The 26,269-nt window shown below is 44.7% G+C and overlaps 1 protein-coding gene across 2 annotated transcripts in view; it reads left to right on the top strand.

Annotated features, from left to right (window-relative positions):
* Positions 1-4,334, top strand: part of IDE (insulin degrading enzyme) — an 85,230-nt gene extending 80,896 nt beyond the window's left edge. For both annotated transcript variants that reach the window (XM_081104335.1, XM_081104334.1), the window contains exons 23-25: positions 1,600-1,672; positions 2,359-2,426; positions 3,304-4,334. In XM_081104335.1, the coding sequence (XP_080960461.1) occupies positions 1,600-1,672; positions 2,359-2,426; positions 3,304-3,399 (237 nt within the window). In that variant the 3' untranslated portion in view covers positions 3,400-4,334. The remainder of the gene's footprint in view (positions 1-1,599; positions 1,673-2,358; positions 2,427-3,303) is intronic.
* Positions 4,335-26,269: the final 21,935 nt, after the last annotated feature.

Below are 26,269 nucleotides of genomic sequence, written 5' to 3'. Positions count from 1 at the left end.
ATCTCTGTACCTTCCACTCAGTTTTGCTGTAAACTTGAAACTACTTTTAAAAATAAAATCTAGCCCTAACCGGTTTGGCTCAGTGGATAGAGCGTCGGCTTGCGGACTGAAGGGTCCCAGGTTCAATTCCGGTCAAGGGCATGTACCTTGGTTGTGGGCACATCCCCAGTAGGGGGTGTGCAGGAGGCAGCGGATCGATGTTTCTGACTCTCTATTCTTCTCCCTTCCTCTCTGTAAAAAAATCAATAAAATATATTTAAAAAAAAATAAAATAAAATCTAGCCCTAGCTGGTTTGGCTCAGTGGATGGAGTGACGGCCCATGGACTGAAGGGTCCTGGGTTCGATTCCGGTCAAGGGCACGTACCTCAGTTTCAGGCTCGATTCCCAGCCCTGGTTGGGACCCATGTAAGAGGCAACTAGTCGATGTGTCCCTCTCACATTGGTTGGTTGGTTGGTTGGCTGGTTGACCTGCCTTTAGAGAAATGGGGATTATCCCCTGTTGGTCAGGAAGTTGAGAACAGTCTAAAACCGAAGAGGGCATTCTGCTGTCAACTACTGTAGGTTAATAAGAAGACTGTGAAGGTTTGGGTGAAAAGTGATCAAGAATAGATCTTTAGAAGCAAACTTTTCACTCCAGTCAGATGCTCTCATCCATGTTCCTGGCGTCAGACCTGGCCTGAATTCTGAAAGAACTGGAGAGGCCAGAGCACACGTGTGGGAGAACCTGGCTGCTCACCAGCTGGAGAAGCCGTGGTCGGTGTGCTGTGTAGCATGGGCAGGGCCTCCATGGCGGCTGCACAGGACCAGGCTTATCATAACAGCTCCATAAATAACTGTGGGGTTGATTTGGCCTCGCTGATGGTCTCTTCCTCTGAGGATACAAAATGTTACTTTGGCCTGAGGCATCAGGGGAAGCTTTATCACAACTTGTGTTTTCCCTTCGGAAAACATGGATTAAGATCCAGCACTAAGAAACAGGTGTAGAGACACTACACTCCCCACGGGATCTGCCTGCCAGCCACCCACTCCAGGTGCTCATGGCAATGACCAAAGGGGAGCCTCCAAAGCAATGTGGTGGGATGGAGAGCAAGCAGCCCTCCCTTCCGACATCATCCCTTACGAGCTGGGACAGCAGCAAGTCCTACCTGTGTTTTAGAGGTTGTGTCATAGCTTAGGGAGACTCAAATGAGCTGACACAGGAGAGTGCTTGGTACAAAGCAGAACTCTCAACAAACGTTAGTTTCCTTCTCTTGGTAGCTGCAGAATGGGAGAAGGGTCTTAGAGGAGCAGGCTTTGTGGTCGTCCCTTGACTAAACGCAGGCCATTGTCCCAAGTATCATACCCCAGTGAGTGCGAGGCTCCATTTTTAATCCCAGCTGAGGTACTTACTAGGCGTAAAGTTTTGATCACATCACCTAATCTCCTTGGACGCATTTGTGAAATGGGTTAAGAACAATTCTTGCCTAAGGTTTGTAGAGTTTAAATAAAAGACTGCAAGTGTGGAGGAAGGAAAGGAAGCTGACTCTTCTTTGCTGTAAGAGAGCATCTTTTTGTCCCTTCGTGGGACGAAAGGTGACTCGGCTATTCTCTCTGCCTAGGAAATGTTGGCAGTGGATGCCCCGAGGAGACATAAGGTGTCCGTCCATGTTCTTGCCAGAGAAATGGATTCTTGTAAGTATTGAATATTGACTTTTTAAAAACATGTATGTTTTTAGTCACCTGCTAGCTGTCTCTTGCCATAGCCACATCCTTATGGAGCAGCAGGAAGTAAAGAAGTGCAGAGGGGAGCTGGCGGGAGACAGGGTCTGCTCTAGCAAAGCCAAAATAGGGGGAAGGGGAATGAGGCAGCAGAGGAGAGAGCCAACCAGGTGGCACAGTGCCAGGCTGGCCATGGTGCTGTGAGAAAACACAGCTAGTGGCTGGTGGGACATCCCGAGGAAGTTGTATGGAGCACTGTGTGTGTGGGTGTGTGTATGTGTGTGTTGGGTGGGGTGGGGGGCATCTGCTCAACCCTGCCCATCTCCTGCCTCTGACTGGCCAAGTTTGCCCCACAACCAATAAGTCCTGCTGCCTTCTTGGTTGTTTTGTTTTTGGTGGCCAGAGCTTCAGGGTCCAGTGAGGTCAGACCTGGGCACTAAAATTGCTGCTTTAATAACCATGGTAACATCATGAGCCATCACTGGGACTTCAGGGAGGAGGCAGGATAGCAGGCAGCCTGAGAGGATCTGAGAAGTACACAAACCAGGTCTGGCACAGCTGTGTAATGAGCTGAGTCTGGTTTTGATTTTATTTTTAAAGTTGCTCTTGTGTGCTAGTCTCAGTCAGTGCAAAGCACTAAGTTCTTCGTTTTCTTATAGGTCCTGTGGTTGGAGAGTTCCCGTGTCAAAATGATATAAATTTGTCACAACCACCAGCCTTGCCACAGGTAAGAAATGTGAATGTTTTGTTAGGTTGCACTGTGAGAGGACTTACCACCTAGGACAGTGATGGCGAACCTTTTGAGCTCGGCGTGCCAGCATTTTGAAAAACCCTAACTTAACTCTGGTGCCGTGTCACATATAGAAATTTTTTGATATTTGCAACCATAGTAAAACAAAGATGTATATTTTTGATATTTATTTTATATATTTAAATGCCATTTAACAAAGAAAAATCAACCAAAAAAATGAGTTCGCATGTCACCTCTGACACGTGTGTCATAGGTTCGCCATCACTGACCTAGGAGGACCTAGCGGCTTCAGGCCACCAACTTTCAAGCCTCTGCTTTAGGTCTCTCTTAAAGGCCAGGTCCTCCTCCTCCTGACAGCTCCCAGGGGCCATACCTTTTGTATTTTCAGCTGCATAGAAACTTAGCCTCTGCTCTTGTCTGCCTTTGCCTCTAGCTTAAACAGTTGTGTTACTCTGCAACGAGCCATGTCCAGCCCCTTTGGCCCCCGTCCCTTCCACAGTGCCTGCGTATTTTAATCATCTGGAAGGGCTGGCATTTAATTGCAGGAGGAGGAAACCTGGCCATGTAGCCAGGCTCTTGCTGGGTGGGCACACGCGCTGCTGGCACTCTGCCGAAGCCTTGGCACTGAGCCCCTGGTGTGCCAGCCCCGAGAGCCGGGGTCTTCCTTCCGGCCCAGAATCTCACGGGAGCATTCCCGCAGGTTTTCGTATACCCTCTGACCTGCTGATCCAGGAGGAAAGGTCATAATTTATGGGTAGAAACTAGTGTATGAAAAGAAAAGGAAAATGTCTATGCCCTGTTCGGTCTGCTTTTTAGGCTGAAGGCACTAAGAGACAACTTATTTCCTTTGCAGCCTGAAGTGATTCAGAACATGACCGAGTTCAAGCGTGGCCTGCCCCTGTTCCCCCTTGTGAAGCCACATATCAACTTCATGGCTGCAAAGCTCTGAAGACCCCACGGAGGCAGAGTGCAGGCGGACGCATTCCCGGGTCTTCCAGGCTACCAAACGGTCTTGGCCACTTGAAGAGTTTCTGGTTCACTGTTAGCGTCACACACCGAAAAAGAGATGGTGTCAGATGTCATTATGTAGAAACATTAAAAATCCAGAGTAATTAAATTACAAGATCTTATAGATGTAGAGTATTTTTAAAATACATGCCTCTTAAATATTTAAAAATTTTTCATTACTAAGAGAAATTCCCTTATATAACAATACTTAAAATGATGAATGATATTCCTTTAGAACCTTCTTTCCTTCTTCTGTAAAATAGTTACTTATTAGAAGAAAATGTTATGTTTTTTCTAAAAGCCTCCTAGGTTGACAGCAAAGGCTTCAAAGCAGGTAGAAAGAAAGGTAATACCTTTTTAAAAAGTGATCCTCAAACTTGCTTTCTACCTGATGGTTTTGTGTAAATCAATGGAGAACATTACAGTTGGCAGATAATGAACAAAGCAATGCAATTTTCTTTTATTAGTGAAATTGCTGAATATAAGGCATGGTTTTAATCTTTTTATAAAATTTGAACATGTTTTTTATTCAAACTAGTCAAATGCTGGAAAACCCTAGAACACCCTACTTTATAGTGCTAGAAATACAGACTCACCTTACATCAATTTTGTCCCAAACTGAATTTCTCAGGATTACTGTGGTTTGTTCCTTTCTGATTGAACTATATCAACATTCTTGTTATTCGTCGTTGGTTTGTGGTGTTCCATCAGTTTTACTTTTCCCCATCAACATGTTACCGTGTTTAACAAGTACAAATAGGGTGAACTTCAGATCCCACTGAGTGTGTGACATGCTTTTCCAACATCAGCTTGTCCAACATCAGCTCGTGTAGACACCTGCCACTTTTTATTACCATGAGTGGTAGTATATGAACCAAAATATTTGCCCCCTTGTGAATCAAAAGGCAACAAGAACAAAGCCACCTTTTTTGAGGTCTGAAAAAATAATGTCTTGGATTCTCTACTAGCATGATCTCCATAAGACCCTAAAATCCATTCTTACTGCCAGTCTAATATTCCCATAAGCATTAAGGTTTTTTTAAAAATATATATATATAAATATAAACATATGAACACACAAATGATGACTGCAGTGGACTTTTAAAAAATATTTTTCTCATGAGATACTATTTTAAGTGAAATTGTTACGATAGCTTTAACAGCTGTTTTGAAATATTTGCTGTTACTAAACTTCAAGAGAAATTGTGACTACCTTCCACACACAGGCGCCTGTAACAGTAGTGGCCCTGTTGTCCACTAACTCAGGCAGAGCAATGAGTGGCGTTTTCCAGTGACCTGTTACCTCCACACGAGCCCATTGGGCAGGATTTCTTTCTGTAGAATCATGTCTTTTCACATCTTCAGTTTTCACATTTTCCATTTCCCAAGTAATCTAAATTTGGGGCAAGAGTGATATAATCACTGCTGCGGAGGCTGCTTTGGAAAGCGGGCCTCCGTTTCCGTCATAAACGTGGTGCTGTAACTGTCTTCTGTCCCTACCTTCACGGGCTTCCTGGTGTGAAGCCCATCTTTGTCCCTCGGAAGGTGCGTGAGTCCTCACTTCCTTCTGGTTTTATGCATTTGTAGACTATGCAGCTTTTCATTGAACTGCAAATATATACAAGAGGAATCTAAAATTAGCCGTGAGTGTTTGAGTCCACCACTATAAGGGTGAATAACTGAGGAACTTTAAGCTCTTGTAAAAAAAAAAAAAAAAGAAATTCAAGTTATTTTTATGAACAAGTCACATGAAGAAACCTGAAAGGAATAGCATGTGGTCTTCCAGGGACGTGGGGTTATTATTGGGTGTGCTCCAGCATTGGCTGGTTTCCAGATTGGATCGAGAGCTACCATTGGATCGATCACTCAGGCATACTAATGGATTCATCTATCTGGGTCTAAGCTGCAGTCCAGGAACAATATCAGACAACCCAGGTTCTGTATCCCGAAACTATTTACTCAGTGCTTAGTAAAGATTTGTGAAACAAACTAAGTTATTAGTCACCTGTGACATTTTAGAAGAGTCTTCTGGGCTAGTTGATTTGGAAGAGAGAGCATGTGACACAGCCCGTGTGGTGGAGTGCTAGGGTAATCCTGTTTACAATAAATCGCCTGAATTTAACCTCTGCAGTTTGCATTTGTATTATTTTTACTGTTTCTGTGGCCAGTTCTCAACCTACCTCTCAACATCCTGATTTCACAATGTTTCCTGCCTTCATTGTTCCTACTGCAGAAAGCAGTGAGTTTTTTGCTTTAAGTGCACCTGGTAGCATGATTTAGTCAAAAAAATGGGTCAGTTTCACACTCTTAAGAGTAGATGGTTGAACAAGAATCCCACGTGAGGAATAAAAAATAAAAAAAAAATCCCACGTGAGAAGCTGACCTCCTTGCTGTGAGTATTGTCAGAGTCCAAATCAGGAAAGATTTGTCCCTGGCATTACAGGGAAGAAAATAAAAGGTTAGGAAAACAAAAATGTCTCTCCTCTCCTCGACAGCTGGTCTTTGCGTCTTCTTACCATACTGCAGGCTAGGCAGATACCTGTGCAGGCCCTGGCCTCTGGCTCCCTATCAAGATAACCTTTCTGCTCATGTGATTGTCAGCAGGCTCAGACCTGTACTTCAGAAGGGAATCTGCTTGTCCCTAAGTTTCAAGCCGCAGACAATGGTGCAGCCCCCATGGCATTGTGCCCGGTGGTGCTGCAGTCTGTGAGAATCCTCTGGTCCCCTTCTCCAGTTCTTCAGTACAGCTTCTTGGAATATTTACGTTTTGCGAACTTCCTTTTGTAAGGGTGGTTCCTGCCCTCGGAACCCTTCCCTGCCAGGGCTCTTGCCCCGGTGACTCGGATCCCTATTCCCTGCTGCCTGTCAAATGAAGTTCACTTACTGTCCTGCTCAACTTGAACATGGTACACTCCATTGTTCCTTGTGGCAGAGCTTATTGGTACTAGGGCGTTGCTACTTTTCTCATCCAAGTCCAACTCTTCAAAGATGTTCCAGCATTTTGGGCAGCTCATAGCCTGCATTAACCTTCATGTTATAAATGTAAAGCACTTGGTAGATTACAGACCACCTTCACAGACATCTTCCACAGAAATCTTGCTGTGGGAGGACTATGATTAAAATGATCAGAGGTGAAAATAGGCTCAGGATGGCTAAGCCGTGTGTCCAGGAGCAGGCTGGAGGCACAGATTCAAGCTCCACTCAGATCTTTAAACTCCACCTCATTTCCTGTAATAAAAGCTACCAAGTCCTTCAATGCACTTTTGGAACAAAATAGAAAGGCAGGTGCTTTTACATTTGTCTGAAACTTTACCTGTTTCACATAGGCCATCTTACTCTCCCAACCTTTGACTGTTTAGAAGGGAGTGAGGCCGGATCTCAGAGTCTGGCCACTTCTCCAGTTCACTGTTTCCACGCTGCTGGGCTACCCCGTGGCCAGTCATCACCACCTCCCTGTTGGGTTAATCCAGACCCTCCTGGTCTGCTAACCCCTAAGTCAATGCAAGCTCTCCCTGTTGCCTCTGGAGTGGTGAGAGTATCTGGAACCCTTCAAGAAATTCAGCAGAGGAGTGTGAAGAGTCACGTCTGACCCCACCACTCAGACACCACATTTGCATTGAGTTTATTCGAAGTCTTCCCTGTGCACATAGAATGGGGTCATATATTTGGTGTGGCAACTTTTTCCTTCGGTAGTCTACCTGTAATGAGAATTTTCCTGGAAAAAAATGTGATTTTGTTGGTTTTGGGTGTTTGGTGTCATATTACACTGTAGTTTGTTTATTGAATCTTCTTGTGTTTTGCGGGATGTTTAGGGTGTTTTCAAACTTTGTTCCATGGTAAACTCCTGGTGCAGAATATGTGTGTGATCTGATTGTTTCCTTAAATTGCTGGGTTATGGAATAGGAATATGTCATTTAACTTTTTATTTTGAATTTTAATCTACAGATTTGTAAAGCAGTACAATGACCTCATGACTCCTTACCTCTAAGTTCATCATCAAGTATCTCCTAATAACAATGTCCATGTGTAGTAAGGAATTTGGACTCACCCAAAGGAAGGGCTGGTCTTTGACCCCTTTATCTTGGTTTAGGCACCATACACCAATAAAATTTACAACTTAGATGAAATAGGTAAATTTCTTGAAAGACACAAATTACCAAAGCAGACATGAAAAGAAGGTTTGAATAGGTATTTAAAAAATTGATTTACTACCCTTCCCACAAAGAACATTTCCAAACCCAGATGGCTTCACCGGGAAGTTCTATGAAATGTTTAAAGATGGATTATACCAGTCTTACATAACATTTTAGAAGACAGAAGAACACCCTGTGTACCGGTTAATAATGTGCATGTTTTTCAATAGATGGAGTTACACATACGTTGATATATATATGATTTGATATGTATGCTATTTTGTTGTATTGACAACAAGCTTCAAAACTCATATGTCAAGTTTTCTGAAGATGTTAACATCATAGGTATTTTTACGCTTAAAAATGTCGAATTTCGTGTGAAAAAAAGCATTTGCAGGAAGTTTTAATTCATTATTTTGAAGAAAAGTGCTGCTGAAAGTTATCGTATACTTCGGGAAGCTTATGGTGAACATGCTCTATCTCAAGATACTTGTGAATGCTGGTTTAAACGCTTTAAAAGTGATGATTTTGATGTGAAGACAAAGAACGTCCAGGTCAACCGAAAAAGTTTGAAGACCAACAATTACAAGCATTATCGGATGAAGATGCATGTCAAACTCAAAAACAACTTGCAGAAAGATTAAATGTTGCTCAGCAAACAATTTTCAATCATTTATAAGCAATGGGAATGATTTTAAAGGAAGGAAAATGGGTGCCACATCATCTGAACAAAAGACAAATGGAAAACCAAAAAGTCATCAATAAAATGTTGCTTCAGTTGCACGAAAGAAAGTCTTTTTTGCATTGAATTGTAACTGGCAATGAAAAGTGGATTTATTTTGAGAACCCCAAATGCACAAAATTATGGGTTGATTCAGGTCAACCATCAACATTGACTGCAAGGCCAAATTCCTTCAGAAAGAAAACAATGCTCTGCGTTTGGTGGGATCAGGAAGGTGTGTATTATGAGCTTCTACCAGGTGTACTGGTTAGTAATGCAGATTTTGCAATCAAAGAAAACACGATAATTTCAAGAGAAACATCAAAAGTGCTTTATTAAAAGTAATGTCCATCGTGAGCTACACATTTCCCCCACCTTTCGGGTACTTTCTGGAGACTGTCCCAGTAGAACGTTTCTTGTTTTGAGGCAGACCATTCAGAGACCAAATTTTCTGCCTTTTCGTACGTTTTGAAGTGCTGCTCAGAAAGTGCGTGTGCCATCGATCAGAACAAGTGGTAATCTGAAGGAGCAAGGTCTGGTGAATACGGCGGGTGGGTTAACACTTCCCAGGCAAGATCTTTTAACGTGTTTTTAACTGGTTTTGAACTGTGTGATGGTGCATCATCATGAAGCAAAATTACTTTGCCATGTCTTCTGGCCCATTCCGGTTATTTTATGATCAAAGCGTGGTTTAAATTGATTATTTGTTGTCGGTAGTGATCAGTATTAATGGTTTCACCTGGTTTTACCAGCTGTACCAGTTAATGACATGGATTTTTTTAATTGATGGAGTTATGCATACCAGGTTTACTGGTTAATTATGCAGATTTTTTTCAATAGATGGAGTTACATATACCAGTAAACCCACCACCCCAAACAAGGTATATATTTGTACATCATCCTAGAAGGTTACTTTGTAGCCCTTTCTAGTTAAGTTTTCCCAGCACTTCTATCCTCTCCAGCAGCAGTACTGATTTTTTTAAATCTCTATAGTTTATTTAGTCTGTTCTAGAACATTATCTAAATAGAATCATACAGTATATATTCTTCTGCACCTGGCTTCTTTGCTAAATCTAGTGTCTGTGAGATTTGGTCATGTCTGCAGCTTCTTTTTATTGCTGAATAGTGTTCCACTGTGTGATTTCATTGTTTCCTGTCAATATATAGTTGGGTTATGTCCAGCTACAATGAACCCTCATGTACAAGTGATTCTGTGGACATGTGCTTTCATTGTTCTTGGTTACCAGTTGTACCGGTTAATAATGTGGAATTTTTTCAATAGATGGAGTTACACCTATGTTGATATTTACCATGGTACATGAGGACAAAGTGGTTTTTCCCCAGGAATGCAAGGTTGGTATAATACTGGAAACTTGATTAGTGCTTTTTATCATAACAGCAGAATTAATGAGAAAACACACACACACACACACACACACACACACACGATCATTTCAATAGGTACAGTAAAGACATTTTACAAAGTTCTTAATAAAAGCTTTCAGCAGACAAGGAATAGAAGGGAACTTCCTCAACCTAAGAAAGGGAATTTACAAAATACTGGCAACATCATATTGAGTGATAAGATATTGAACACTTTCCCCCTAACATCTACATCAAGATGAGGATGTATGCTCTCAATGCTTCTGTTCAAACTTGTATTTGAGGTCCTAGTCAGTGCAGTAAAGATTGGAAAGGATAAAGTAAAACTGTTTAGTCAAACTCAATAAAACGTCATCTACACACTGCATCATGCGCTCACCACCCAGTCAAGTCATCCCCATTCATCCCTCCTTTGCCCACTTCCTCATTCCCCAACCCCTTTCCCTCTGGCTATCACCATACTGTTATCCATGTCTATGTGTCATATACATCCTATATAATAAAAGGGTAATATGCAAATTAACCATCACTCTGTCACAAAAGATGGCAGTGCCCAGTCCCCTCATCCCTGCCGCTGGAGTATCCGGTCCTGTCAGCCCCGCTGGGAGGAGCAGCGGCTGCTCGTCTGCCACTGGAGTGTCCGGTCCTGTCAGCCCTGCCAGGGTAGTGGCAGCCGAGCGGTGCAACTGGATCTGCCCTCAGGCGACAAGCTCTAGCATCCCACGCACCCCGGCCTGCGGAGGGAGGGAGGGAGGGCGGGCAGGTGGGCCTCTGGCCAGAGGTCGGCCGGGGTGCGTGGGACACTGGGGTGGCATCGCCCCAGCAATGAGCCCCAGTGTCCCACATGCCCCGGCCCACGAAGGGAGGGAGGGAGGGCAGCCGGGGTGTGGGATGCTGGCATCGTTGCAGGCTGGGCTGAGGCCCCCCCCCCATGCACGAATTTCGTGCACCCGGCATTATATATATATGTTAATCCTTCACATTTTTTCACCCAACTCAGAGCCCCCCTCCCCTTTAACAGCTGTCAGTCTGTTCTATGTATCTATGCTTCTGTTTCTTTTTGTGTGTGTGTTAAATTATTTTGTTGATTAGATTCCCCATATAAGTGAGCTCAGATGGTATTTGTCTTTCTCTGACTGGCTTATTTCACTTAACCATAATGATTTCCAGGTCCATCCATGCTGTTGCACAAGGTAAGATTTGCTTCTTTATGGTCGAGCTGTATTCCATTGTGTAAATGTACCACAGCTTTTAATCCACTCATCTAGGGACTTGGACTGTTTATTGTAAATAATGCTGTATTGAATAATCACTTCTAATCTGTGTTTTACAAATTTAAATTTTTATTTTTTTAATTATAGAAAGCTACACCTGTATATGATAGAACTCATTTAGCAAGTCCTTATAAAAACGTGGTGATAATAAATACTATTTAAAAGCGCAAGAAAAGAAAGTACAGTGTATCTAAAAGTGGGAAGAGGATGTGCTACTGATTTCCCTTTTGATTTTAATGTTCTTGATCTTTAGTAGCATTCAAGGGAAATTAAAAAAGAGAAAGAGAAATTAAGAATGTTAAAATCAAGGAAGCAGCTTCTAAGAAACTGAGATTATTATTGGTGGGCATCTTGAGCCTGTTGTGTTTGGTCCCTATGGCTTCAGGAGGTTTGTTCATCACTTGGTTCAATTGTACTAGTTTTTGTAAAGTTACAGTCCAATATACTGAATGTTCTTACTGACCTGAGTCTCCTTTAATCTCCACATTAAATTCTGCCAGGACAAGGAACCAATGAAGGTAATGTCCTGGTTCCCCTAATCTACCTATCAAATTGTACTTCACCTCTGGTCTGCTTGGCTTCCCCAGTCGCTCTCGCATCCCTCCTTGGAGCGAGGTGAAAGCACTGTAGCTATGGGAGCAGTTTACAGCCGTCACCGCAGCCTGTGTTTGCAGCTTGATCACAATGGGCATTATCCCCGCTTCCATCTATTCTGTAAAGTGTAGTCTGCCAATGTATCTGCTTCGGCAACGTCTCAAACTGACCAGAGTGGGCATTAGACTGAAGTTTTACTGGCTAGTTAGATTCTTCAAAGCCCTTCATTTATTGTGGGTGACTAGCATCTTTGAGCCAATAAAGTACTTCGTTTCCCAGAACAGGGAACTCATTAAGCAACTTTAGGCTTTGCTGAGACCTGTTTCATAGGTCAAGGAAGCTAAGCTTCCATAAAAAAAAAAAAAAAGAGCTTTCATTTCAGAACATTGTCCACCAGATGGAGATAAAGCAGTTCTCCCCGAAAAGGCTCCACAGCTGCAGCCACTCCCATTTATGTAATGTACCAAGCAGGGCAAGCATGTGGGAAGACAGGGAAAATTATCTTTGCCAACCAAAGATATTCTTGCCACCACTGGGGAAAATTCTAGGAACTAACTTAAAAGATAGCATATGGCTGATATGTCTTATTGACCCAATTAATTGATCTAGCATCTAGAAATATTTTCAATTCTTTTCCTAGCTCACTTTGATAAAATAGACCATATAAACTGATATCAAGACTGAAAACAAAAGTTTTTTTAAAAGGACGGTATTATTATTCATATATTATGGAGTGGAAATTTCTGAAATAAAATCACTTGCAAATAGAAATCAACATCAGCACGAGTAAATTAGCTTAAGCTATGCTCACAGATATTTTAGGAAATATGCAGATGTAATAACATAACTTAGATTTATTTTTAAGTCTGATTGGCAGCTCTCAACTTTCTTGCTCCCATCTTTGCCAAGCTCTCTCACAGACACTGTGAAAGCTACAGGCTTGATCTCTGTCCCCTTGTAGCTGGAGGTCGTCAGTGAGATGGAGGTAGAAACCAGAGGGAAGAGCTTCCCTTCCAGAATAAAATAACAAAGGGAGTACAAGAGATATTTTTCTCCCTTGTCCCCCCTCCTCCTGCCCCCATCTTCTTGGGGGGAAAAAACTCGGTGGTGGAAGGACCATCCCTGCCCCTGAGATGACCAATGTGGGGACGAAGCCAATGTAAGGATGGTAGAGACGGCAGCAGGTGGAGCCTGGGTCCTTCCTTGATGAGCATTTTCCAAACCAAAAAGCGTCGTCTGACATATCACCTGGTTACCTGGTGACTATTTTCAACAGGACGGAGCTAGAAAAGCCAGGCCCTCCCATCACCCTCCTGACACAGCCTGTGATTCCCCAGTGCACACACCAGGTCAGAGCACACAGACCCTGCCAGGGCCGGGCACCCAGATAACGGAATAGGAACAACACACCATGGACAGCATGGACAACAGTATTATAGCAACACAGGCCACGTTTGATCTCGAGGGCAGATGGCACGCAAAGGTATCTGATTGCAGAAAGATGGGCAAGAGCAAGATTCCTACATTCTGATTAGCACAGAGGCGATTTGGGATGCGAAGGCCCGGGTACTCGGCATCATTGCTGGTCTATCATCCAGCGAGGGAGGACTTAATGGGAGAGGATTTCACAGAATTCAGGGGCTGCTCAAAGAACTCAGGAGAACTGAGCTGGCAAAATGTGGGGAAAGATATGATCGGCGTAGGGTGTCTCCTGGGAAAGTCACCAAGGCCTAGTGGGCCTCCCTTGAGCACAGCCCAGACAGGTGTCGCGGGCGTGTGCTGTGCACCAGCTATGAGCAGCCCAGAGGACGGCGAGGGTGGGCTTCTAGAGGCAGAGGTGGGAGGGAGGACGTCCCCTTCATTGTCGAACTCCCCTGGGGCAGCAGCAGGGGCCGCCCCAGAAGGTATCAGCTTGTTGTAAAGGGTGAATTTGTTGCTGGAGCCGAAGTCTGCTGCTCACATCAGCATCAGGAGCAGGTGTCCTGCCTGCAAGTCTCTATGGACAATGTACTTACAGGGACAGTGTGCACAGCAGACACTCACTGGGGGATTTGTCTTCAGCCTCTTTCCGTTCCCACGACCATGAGTCATTAGGCAGGCAAACTAGGCCTCTCCTCCACGGGAATCTCCTCCGTCGCTTCAGATATGTCACCACAGCCGAGTCGCCCTTGCCAATGCTCTTGAGACCATTGCGATATGAGCCTCTCCCCAGCAGAGGTGGCCGAGGGCCCTGCAGCACGCTGGGGGCACTGCTGTGCCCCGAGTCACAGTGGGCAAAGCTGATGAGAAGCTTGGTCCGGATCATCTCCACAGAAATCAGTTCAAAGTTCAGTTATTGGATACTTGGAATTTCAAAACAGCAGCTCCTTAGGAGGTCATAGAAAGAACCCATCCACAAGGTTGGGGATAACCCACAGTCATTTTCTCAGTTTTTGGTCTCAAGACCCTTTATTCTTTATATATATATAATATATTCTCTCTCTATATATATACATATACATATATATATATATATATATATATTCTTTATTGTATATATATAATCTCCAAGAACTTGTTTATAGGGGTTATGGCCATCATTTATCTTGTTAGAAATTAAAGCCTGTGGGCTGCTTTAGTTACTTTTTACTTCTAGTTCATAAAGCTGTCAATTTTGGCTTTTAAAGAGCTTATAATGTTTATACTTAAAATATTCAATTCCTTTAAAAAAAAAAAAACTTCTTAAGTGATTGGTCTCCAAGTGACACCACAACCTAAGTGGCATTATGAAACCGTGTGAAAATGCATCCTAAATGCATTAGGAACACCCATAGCAGTTTCACCCAGTTCTTCATAGATTCCTTCCTTCCACCGGCCAGGGAACTCCGTGTCAGTTTCAGTATCTTGAAATGTCGAGGGTGCAGCTGTGAGTTTTCTCAGCCAACAATCCGTGCTCTGTGTACCCTCTCATTCAGCACGGTATGGGGGTGGGGTGTCTGGGGTTGGACCTGTCACTGGTACCTCAGAGGAGGGAAGCAAGATTCCTCTACACCAGTGGTTCCCAACATGGGGCACACACTCCTCAGGGGGGCAATTTGATTTTTAAGGGGGGCAATTCAAGAATGAGTAATTAACAGTGAATTTTTTGCATTTCTTATGGTTCTAGGGGCCTAAATACAGTATATAAATATATATTGTGACATATTTCTGCATTTCAGTTCTCTATTATGTTTTGAAACTTTATTTGCTATTTGTTTATATCACTTTATATTATTATTATTTTTTCAACAATTTCTTAGTGATTTCTTCCTCAGTCCTTCAACTGTCCTTTCTTTTTTTATTTTTCTCTTTCATGGATGCCATGTTTTTTGGAAGCTTATTTAGACCAAGTTAATGGCCTGCTAGGCTTCCTCCATGAGAATAGGAGTTTACTTTTTTTTTTTTTTAATATATTTTATTGATTTTCTACAGAGAGGAAGGGAGAGAGATAGAGAGTTAGAAACATCGATGAGAGAGAAACATCGATCAGCTGCCTCCTGCACATCTCCTACTGGGATATGCCCTGGGACCTTTCAGTCCGCAGGCCGACGCTCTATCCACTGAGACAAACCGGTTTCGGCAGGAGTTTACTTTTTGAATAATAAGAATTATGTGTCACACACAGGGGGGGGGCATCAGGATTTTAGAGATGCTTAGGTGGGGCGTGGCCAAAAGAAGGTTGGGAACCACTGTTCTACATTTTTGTTTTTAAATGTATTACTATTGATTTTAGAGAGGAAGGGAGAGGGAGAGAAAGATAGAAACATCAGTGATGAGAGAGAATCATCAATCTGCTGCCTCCTGCACACCCCCTACTGGGGATTGAGCCCTTGGCCAGAATCGAACCCAGGACCCTCCCATCCACAGGCCGACGCTCTCCACTGAGCCAAACCAGCTAGGGTGCTGGTTTGAAGTATAATAGAGATACAGAAAAGTGCCCAAATCATCAGTGGCTGCTCACAAATTAAACTCATTTACTTAACTAGCATCCAGATCAGGAACTAAGACATGGCCAACTCCCCAAGTCCCCACAGCCCCCCTTTCCAGCCACTTCTCCACAGGATAACCACTGTTCTAGCTTCTAGCAGCATGGGTTAGTTTGCTTATTTGGGTTTTTTTAGAGAAGGGAAAAAGAGAAACATGAATCTGTTGCCTCTGAGCCCGGGATCAAACCTGCAACCTGGGAACGTGCCCTGACCAGGAATCACACCCGCACCTTTCGGTATATGGGATGATGCTCCAGCCAACTGAGCCAGAGCTGGTTTTGCTTGTTTTTGAACTTCACATGTACGGACTCACACAGTATTGAGTCCTTGGTGTCTGCTTCCTCTGCTCACTGTTTTTGTGAGATTCACTGTATTGATTATTTTGGTTTTCTAACTGCTGTGTAGTAGCCCATTGTTGATCCATGTTGCTATTACTGGGCATTTGAGTAGTGCTCAGTTTTTGGATGTTAAGAATCGTGCTGCTCTGGATATTCTTGTTCCAGAAAACCATTCCCATGGTTTTCTGTTGGATATATAGGTAGAAATGGAATTGATTGCTTGTAGTAGACACTGTGCCAGTTTACATACCTACCAGCAGTGTGTGAGAGTTCTGTTTCCTCTCTAATAACCAGTATTGCCTGCTTTTCCCTGTGATCTTCCTGTGGATGTGTGGTGGTGTAGCATTGTGGCTCTAATGGACATTTCCTGAGGCCTAATGAAGTAGAACACATGTTCATGTGCTCATTGGCCATTTCCTTTTCTGTAAAGTGCCTTTTCACGTCCCCCCCCCCCCCACTTTTCTTTCTTTTTTTTTTTTAATTAAATCTTTATTGTTCAGATTATTACATTTGTTCCTCTTTTTTCCCCCCATAACTCCCCTCCTCCCAGTTCCCACCCCACCCTCCGCCCTCACTCCCCACCCACTGTCCTCATCCATAGGTGCACGATTTTTGTCCAGTCTCTTCCCGCATTTCCCACACCCTTTCCCCCCCCCAAGAATAGTCAGTCCATTCCCTTTCTATGTCCCTGATTCTATTATGATCACCAGATTATTTATTCACTTGATTCTTAGATTCACTTGTTGATAGATGCATGTTTGTTCATAATTTGTATCTTTACCTTTTTCTTCTTCTTCCTCTTCTTAAAGGATACCTTTCAGCATTTCATATAATACTGGTTTGGTGGTGATGAACTCCTTTAGCTTTTCCTTATCTGTGAAGCTCTTTATCTGACCTTCAGTTCTGAATGATAGCTTTGCTGGATAACGTAATCTTGGTTGTAGGTTCTTGGTATTCATCACTTTGAATATTTCTTGCCATTCCCTTCTGGCCTGCAAAGTTTCTGTTGAGAAATCAGCTGACAGTCATATGGGTATTCCCTTGTAGGTAACTGAGTTTCTTTCTCTTGCTGCTTTTAAGATTCTCTCTTTGTCTTTTGCTCTTGGCATTTTAATTATGATGTGTCTTGGTGTGGTCCTCTTTGGATTCCTTTTGTTTGGGGTTCTCTGCGCTTCCTGGACCTGTGAGTCTATTTCTCTCACCAGGTGGGGGAAGTTTTCTGTCATTATTTCTTCAAGTAGGTTTCCAATATCTTGCTCTCTCTCATCTTCTGGCACCCCTATAATTCTGATGTTGGTACGCTTGAAGCTGTCCCAGAGGCTCCTTACACTATCTTCGTATTTTCAGATTCTTTTTTCATTTTGCTTTTCCAGTTGGGTGTTTTTTGCTTCTTTGCATTTCGAATCTTTGACTTGATTCTTGCGGTCCTCTGGTCTGCTGTTGGGAGTCTGTATAATATTCGTTATTTCAGTCCGTGTATGCTTAATTTCTAGTTGGTTCTTTATCATAACATCGAGAGTCTCGTTAGATTTCTTGAGGATCTCACTACATTTATTGGCGGCTTCTAGACAGTTCTTAAGAGACCTTAAAAGTGTGGTTCTGAACTCAATATCCTCCATTGACAGTTTTGTCCTGTTTCTTTGTCTCCGCATTTTTTATGCTTTCTTGGTGCACCCCCTAGTGGTCTTTGTGCGCAGTCTTGTTGTAGTTAAGCCTTGATTGTTGTCAGCAATAGTGGGGGTGATTTGACCTCCAGGCTAACTGGCTATGAGAGTCAGCTGTGTCTGCAGTGGGAGAGCTTCTGTGCTGGATCTCTAGGGCAGTGCTAATCTAGCATTTGCCTGAGGCTATTCGGCAAATGGCTCTGGGCAGGGCTTGGGCGGGGTGGGTCCCTGGGGATCTACAGGGCGGGCGGAGCAAGCAGTTATGGCTGCTCTCAGTTCCGTCCCAGGGGCTCTGCCTCACAGAGTCCCAGCAACCGCTGCAAACCTCAGAGAGAAAGCTGCCTTCGAGTTCCGACCGAAGCCAGACAGTCCTGCTTCTCCCGTTTGAGTCTGGATCCCTAGAGACTCGCCTGGATCTGGAGCTCAGAGTCTGAAACTCCCTCCCGATTGAAAACAACAACCGCGCCCTCCGCCTCCAGCCCGCTCCGTGCGCACTCCGCACCTGAGTATTTCACTTCAGCACTGCGCCTCCTCTGAGTCTGGGTATGATATTCTCTTTCCTCCTAGTTGTAGAATTTCCACTCAGCCAGCCTTCCTGTGGTTCTGGATGATGTCCGTTCCATCTTTAGTTGTTTTTTGAAGTGGTTGTTCGAGGCAGGAATCTCCGGCGTTAACCTATGCCGCCATCTTGGTTTTTCTCTGAATCCCCACTTTTCTATTGGGTTGCCTATATTTTTCTGATTGGTTTGCAGGTGTTTTTTGTATATTTGGGGTATGGATTCTCTGTTGGATTTGGCCCTGCATGCGTATCCTCTCCTCCCCATTCACCCCTGTTCATTCTCTGATGCCACCTCCTGCTATTGTACCATTGACATCCCTTTCCAGCCACTAGCTCCTCCTTCCTGGGACAGCCCTACCAGGCACACCCCACCTCAGAGCTCTATAGTAGCTCCCATTTCTGCTTGAGATGTTCTTACTCAGAGATTCACTTAGATCTCTTCCCACCGCCTCAAGTCTTTGCTCCATTTTCACCTTCTTAGTGAAGGCTTCCCTGATCTACCTATTTGGTTTTTTACATCATCCCTTACACATCCTGTTTGCCACCCTATCCATCACTTAAAAATGAAATAAAACTTTGTACTAATGAAATTTTCAAACATACAAAATTAGAAGAAATAGTATAGAGGGCTTTCCTTGTGTTTCTGTCATCCAGCATCAATAATGAGCAAAGTTTTACAATTTTATTTTGCTCATAAATACTTGTCTGAATCTTTTTTTTTTTTTTGTCTTAATCTTTAAAGGTAAGGACTTTTTTTTTTTTTGAAACACAGCCACTATGCCATCATCAGATCCAACAAAATTAATAGTTTCATATACTAGTCGAGATTCAGATTTCCCAGTTGTCTCAAAGATGTCCTGTTATAATTGATATGTTTAACTAAAGGTCGAAATAAGATACACACATGGTTTTGTTGGCAGCGAAACGGCACCAGGTTCTTACCCGGATGGAGTCAGACTGGAGCTGGGTTCAGCAACCTGGGTACAGTGGGGCCTTGACTTACGAGTTTAATTCGTTCTGAGCTCGTTAAGGAGCTCGTTAACTCAAATTACTCTGTCAACTCAATGCAAAAAATCGGCCTAGACACAGCTAGTATCTCAAAAACCTCATTAGTCGGGACACTCGTAAGTCAAGGCCCCACTGTACTGGAGTTCTGGCTAGGAGAGAATTCAGAGCCAAGACTCAAACTATAAGAGAAAGCTTATGTAGAATGTCACAGAGGTAGAAGAAGTGAGCTGTAGAAGTGGGCCCAGGAAACAAGTTATAGAGGCAAAAGAAGGGGCCTTGAAGCTTAGGAGAGAGGCGAGGAAAACACACCTGGAGGAAGGGTGTGGGGAAAGGTGCCAGGTCCTCCGGCTTGAGGGTTTTTATCTGGAGGACTCAGGGCAGGATCATCGAATATGCATCAGCTTTGCAGGTGTGCTCGACCAGGGTTGTGGTCTCTTTTGATTGGTCAGCGCCAGGGCAGGGGGTTATTAGTCAATGCAGTTGGTCCTGACGTCAGCCATGGTATTGCTTGTCTGGTGTTGCTGCTTTTCTGGGCCTGGAGCTGAAACACAACGGAGGCCTAGATGTATTTGATGCCGGAACCTCATTGTCCTGGGGGCTTCATGCTGAAGGGCTATTTTCCAGTCCCCTTGTTCGGGGCCCCTCTGCGGAGGTCTAACCCACATGACCAGCAGCAGGCCAAGGGAGGAAAGGTCAGGGGAGGGCCCAACCTCATGACCAGCGATAGGAAAGGTTAGGGTGTCTCAGCTCTATGGCCAGCAATATGGTAGGGCAGGAAAGGTCACCCTGGGGGCAAGTCTTTTTTCCCAGTTTTGCCTGTTGCTAGGCACCTGGGGCTTCCCCCCTGGTGACCTTCTGGACCTGGCCCATCGTCCTTGCTCTGCTCATGTCTGTCTAACTGCCTACCACAGCTTTGTTTCCACAGCAATATCACCATCATTCAAATACTATATATTTTATATATTTACTTGCTTATTTTCTCTCCCATTTGAGTATCAACTCTGTACGAGTGGGTTTTTGTCTGTTTTGTTTTTTGCTGCACCTTCAGCACCTGGAATGATTACTGGCACATCATAGGCTTAAATAGGTAAATGTAGAATGAGCGAATGAATAAAGTTGTCAACAAGGATCTCGTGGCTCAAGGTGTTATGCTGTGCCAACATGGGTCAAATCTGTTACCTTCTAGCTATAACGCTTCGAGCAACTTTCTGAGCTTCAGTCTTCTTCCCTGTATGTAATGCCAACTTTGCAGGGGTTTTGTGAGAATTATACAAAGTAGGTGTGCAGTGTGTGGTACCAAGTGTAACCTCAGTATAGTTATGTTTGTTTTTCACTGTACCCGCCTTGAGAAGGCAGAAGCAGAAGAACGATATGTAGTAAAGAATTTGGCCTTGCCCAGCGAGGTCTGGCCTTTGTCCTTGGTTCCTGGAGGATAACCTTTAAACCCTTGGACTTTCCCAGGTGGCAGGAGTGTCTGTGCTGTTCATAGTGGGCTCCTTAGCTCACACCTGATATTCAGGCGAAGGATGCCTCTCGGCTGGCTGTGCAGGCCAGGTGATATCAGCCTGACCTCCAGGGAGTGGGTAGGGCTTGAGACTGAGTTCAATCCCATGGACAATAATCACTCCCAATAAAAACTCTTGGACCCTGAAGCTTCCTTGGTTGGCCATACTCCCTGCATATTTATTGATTGATTTATAAAATATATTTATATTGATTTCAGAGAGGAAGGGAGAAATAGAAACATCAATGATGAGAGAAGCACTGATCAGCTGCCTTCCGCACACCCCACATTAGGGACTGAGCCTGCCACCCGGGAATTACCCTGACCGGGAATTGAACCCTGACCTCCTGGGCAATACTGCGTTCTTATTGTTTAAAGCTACTGAGTTCGGGGGTGATTTGGTATGCTGCAATAAGGAACTGAAATATAAGGAAAACCTAGTCACAAGTTTCATCAATTCCTTAGAGCAATTAGAACTTCGAATGTCCTTAGTTTCTCTGATTTCTTCTCTGGGCCCTTAACTCTCCTTCCCCCTATTCCTTGACACCATCTCTCCCTCACACCCTGCAGCCTCCACTGGCCACTGATATGAATGCTCTGGTCTGTCTCTGCCCTATTTCTCAGTCTGCACCTTCTCACTGCTGCCCAGGCAGCTTGTCCTCCTCCCAGAAGCCCATGGCCTTTCCTTCTCTTTGAGGGTGAATAATATTCCACTGTGTGTTTACACCAGGTTTTCTTTATCTATTGATGGACATTTAGGTCGTTTCTATAACTTGGCTATTATGAATCGTGCTTCAATGAACACGGGAGTGCAGATAACGCTTTGAGATTCCACAGATGGACCTGTGGACATTATGCTGCGTGAAATAACGCCAGTCACAGAAGGACAAATAGTGCGTGGTTCTGTTACAGAAAAACCGGACCAGAACCAAACAGCGCTCTGAGAGTTTGGAGTTACACTTTATTCACCGAGGTGGGCTCAGGGAAATGCATCCAAATTTAAGCAAAGCTACAAGCAGAACTTCCCTTTTTATAGAAGAGCCAGCCCTTGGTGTGCTTGCTGGCAGCGGCCTTGAAAACTATACAGTTCTATCCAATTAAAAAAAATGCACCTGGCATGGCATTGGGTGTATCTAGTCTCTGGCCTACAAGGCCAGAGAGCTAAGTTTATCTCCCCCACTATTCAAGCAGGCTGGAAAGCAGTTACTTTTTCAGAATAAGAGGCCGTCCAAAGAATAGCAGAGAATTCCAAACAGTAGTTTTATAGAATAGGGGTTTTCCTTCACAGTTCCACTTATACGAAGCACCTAACATAGTCAAATTCAAAAAGCAGAGACTAGAGCGGTGGTTACCGGGGGTGGCCGGGGGTGGGGGCCGGGGTGGGAAATGGGAAGTTGTTGTTCAATTGGTATAAAGTTTCAGTTATGCAAGATGAATTAGTTATAGAGGTCTGCTGTACAGCATACTGCCTATAGTCAACAAGTCTGTATTACGCACTTAAAAATTTTAAGAGGGTAGATCTCATGGTAAGTGCTTCTACCCCAAACACACACACACACACACACACACACACACCCCAAAGGGGAACACAGGGAAACTTTTAGAGGTGATGGATGTGTCTGTTAACTTGATTCTGGTGATGGCTTTGCAGGAGTATGCGTATGTCTGGACTCATCAAATTGTATTCATTAAATATGTGAGCTTTTCTGCGTGCATCAAATATACCTCTGATAACTGGCACGGTGAGCCAAGGTGTTTTCCTGGGGTCGTGTCTCTTGATGCTGAAGAATGAGCTCTGAGGACCAGAAGATTTAAGCAAAAGTGTGGGAAACTCATTACAGGCAGATTCAGACTCCCCAAATGGGGAGGGGCCGGTAATGGGCTGCCTGTGAAGCCGTGCAGTGCAGGGGTATATGTTTGCCGCAAGCCTGCTCTTTCCCCGCGTCGTCACCTGCCTGACTCCCTCATGGTTCTTGCCCAGCACGGACCTGAACTTCCCGTTTCCACGTGCTCTTTCTCTGTCCTATGCTGCACTTTCTGTGCCTACGCCTTCGTACACCTTGTTGCTGCCGGCCCTCCCCTGTTTCCCATGCCTCCCGCTTGGAATCCAGAAACATTTTGTTATTTCTGCTTGGTTGGGTTCTGCGATTAGGCTGCTCACACTGCCGTGCCTGCCCCTGCCTGTGCTCCACCTGCCTTGGTTTTCCACTGGACCCCTGCCCTGCCGGCCTGTCAAGCTAACCCTCTCACCTCAATAAACCTGATTTTATTATTATTTCTAAACCTTTATTGTTGAAAGTATTACGATGTCCCCTTTTTACCCCCAGTGACCCTTCTAGCCACCCCGCCCCCGCCCCAGGCCTTCACCACCCTGCTGTCTGTATCTGTGGGTTATGCATATATGCACACGAATTCTTTGGTTAATCTCTTCCCACCCACCCATCCTCCTCTGCCTTCCCTCTGAAATTCATCAGGCTGTTCCAAGCTTCTGTTTCTGGATCTATTTTGCTCATCAGTTTATTGTGTTCATTAGATTGCACATATGTGTGAGGTCATGTGATTCTTGTCTTTCTCTGTCAATAAACCTGTTTTTTAAAAGCAGCAGCAGCAGGCCTGGTACAGGTGGAGCCCATCATTTCAACACAACTGTGTGCTGTGGGCTTTGATTAACTGGGTTCATAGCAAACTGGTGGAGCCAGTTCCCTCTCTCTGTCCTTCAGCGTTGGGGGGACACAGGCGGCTGTGGAGAGAACGCTGGAGTTTGGGGAGCGGCAGCATGGGAAGAAAGGTAAGTCCTGCTCTTGGGGCCTGTGCTGTGGTCTGGGCACCTGCTGCAGGTGAGCGCTGCTCTGAGGGCCCTGGGAGTAGCTGGTGGCTGAGGCCTCTGGCTGCTCAGGTCCCCCGTCCAACTTCCTCCTTGTACTTTCTCTCCTGTGCTTTCTGGGTCGAACCACCACCCAAGACGGTCTTCTTCAGAGGGTGTCGGGCAGAAGCAGAAATGACCTAACAGCTTCTGCTCCTGGTTGCTGGTCTGCAAGGGAGCAAAGGCAGAAGCAGCAGCAAGACCAGTGGAGAGGTGAAAGATGATGGGGCTCCCCCTGTGGTTGGGCCAGCGGGGAGCCAGCTGTGGGCGACAGGTGGTTGGATGCTGGATGTATGTTGAGGATAAAGCCAGCAGGATTTCCTGATGGGTTAACTGAGGGAGGGAGAGGAGTAAAAGAAAAGGCTTCAAGATTTGGGGGGGCCACTGGAATGGCGGAGATGATTAGCAGAGGTGGGGGGAACAGGGAGAGTAGGTTGGGATGAGGGAGGGAGGCAAAGAGCTCAGAACCCAGCCACCAGGTCTGCCGCACACACAGCACACACATCGCAGCATTTACATGGGCGGGGGGCAGAGGAGAAAGAGCAGACAAGCCAGGACTCACGCCCAGTGAGTCTGCTCGCGGGCCCTGCTCCAGAGGCTGCCTCCGAATCCTGCGTCCACTCTGACGTGCTAGGCCCAGCCAAGGGCTTGGTCCTGACTGTAGATGTGCCTCATGCGGGCCTTGCCCCCCTCTTGGGCGGAGGACATTTAGTGCCGACACTTACTGCGGCTTTGAGAAGTAGCCGCCATGAAGAGCAGGACAAAAACCCCCGCTAAGATGACCCACATTCTCGCTGGAGACTATTGTGATGTATTATGAATGGGTCCTTCTGAAGTACGGTTTGAACACCTAATTAAATAATAATTCATTCTCCGCTATGAGACATTTTGAGCGATGGTCTCTAATAGAATAATATTAGCACTTGTGCACTGGAACCTTCCATTAAGAACGACATTCCATTCTTTTCTGTCACCTTTAGGTTTCTCCTTGGAGGGAGAAAACCACCAGCCCTGAATTCCTATGGAAAGCGGGGAAGTTCCTGGGCCCTCACGTGTGTGTGTGTGTGTGTGTGTGTGTGTGTGTGTGTGTGTGGTTAAGAAGCCAATCTCATGGAGAACAGGAGGAGAAACAGAATCTTGTTGCAGGATTTTCACTCACGTGTTAAGGCCTGACCCTGAGTGGGGAAGTCGGTGGCAAGACTCCCCATGTGAGTCCTGGGTCCACGGCTTACTAGTCAGGCCCTTGACAGACCCAGTGACCCTTCAGAAAAATGTCCCCAAGCGATTTCTCCCCTGACCCCAGGAGGTTATTGAAAAGTATGTTGTTTAATTTCCAAATAGTTGTGGAACTCCTAGATTTCCTAGTGTTCTTGATTTCTAATTTAATTCCATTGTGGTCAGAAAACATACTTCAGACTATTTCAGCCCTTCCGTATTTATTGAGACTTGCTTTTTCCATCCTGTTGATACTATTTTGGAGAATGTTCTACATGTGCTTGAAAAGAATGTATATTCTGCTGTGATTGGGTGGAGTCTTCTGTGATTGGAAGGTCCAATTGGAAGGTGCTGTATATCCTTACTGATGTCCTTTATTTATTGTTATTGTCGTATTTTTTTCTCTTTAAGTGGTTTCCTTTAATTCTTTGAGCATATTTAAAATTGTTGCTTTGAAATCTTCATTTGCTAAAATCAACATCTGGGCTCATGCAGAGTCAGTTTCTATTGGGAGCTGTTATTCTGTGTGTGGGCCACATACCCCTGTTTCTTTGTATGTCTCATGATTTTTTGTTAGAAGTTGAAGAACATTTAATAGAGCACCTAGAGATTCTGATTTTTTTTTTCTTGAAGGCCTCTCTTAATTTGTTCCTTTGTCTGTTTTGGTTTGGTTTGGTTTTTGTAACTTGCCTGGACTCACCTGGCAGAATCTGTCTTCCTCACGGTGTACAGGAGCTGATGTCTCGGCTCAGTCTTTTTATTTTTTTTTATTATTTCTTCTTCTTGTTTTTAGCCTGACTTCCTAAGGGAACCCCTGCGTATACATAGCTTGGTAGTCAGCCTTGGGTTTGGACAGAGGTTGTGTTTAAACACCTCAAGCCCATGACACTTCCCTGACCTTCACTGATGGGTCGGTGTGTGGGTTGGGGATGGCACTCAAAGTTCAGGCAGCTCTCAGGTCTGCCTTAGCTTTGGCATTTCCCTGGGCCCTCTCGTGTTTCCCCAAAGGTGAGGCTAGTTTCCCAGCCAGCCAGAGACACGTGGAGAGTTCATTTAGGCCTCCTATTGCTCTGTCGTTCCCAGAGTCGTCCTATTAAATCTCTGGCTTATCCACTGTTCACCCCAGTTGGGACAGCAGCCTCGGGCCAGCAGAGCTTCAGGTTTGCTATTTGTTTTCTGTTGAGCTTGCTACTTGGGCTTACAATGCTGTCTAACATGGACTTTTCACTCTCCATTCCGAGTCAAGTTTGCCCCTACTTGCAGCCAAGCTGGTCTGCAATTCCTGCCCTGCCCCAATAAAATGACTCCACCTACCCAGCTGGGTTGGGGGTGGGGGGAGGAGTAGAAGCAGTCCTGGACAAGGAGGCTGTTGTTCCTACACAAACTCCAGCAGTTCTTTAGGAATAAACATCCCGTGCCCCGGCCGGGGGGCTTGGTTGGTTAGAGCATTGTCTCATATACCAAAAGGTTGCAGGCTTGATTCCCAGTCAGGGCACATTTCTAGGTTGTGGGTTCAATCCCTGGTGGGGCACACACACAGGGCAACCAATT

This window comes from Myotis nattereri (genome assembly GCF_964212035.1).
Source record: "Myotis nattereri genome assembly, chromosome: 13".
NCBI lineage: Eukaryota > Metazoa > Chordata > Mammalia > Chiroptera > Vespertilionidae > Myotis > Myotis nattereri.
Note: the sequence above shows the minus strand (reverse complement) of the source record. Positions and strands in the feature narration are given on the sequence as shown.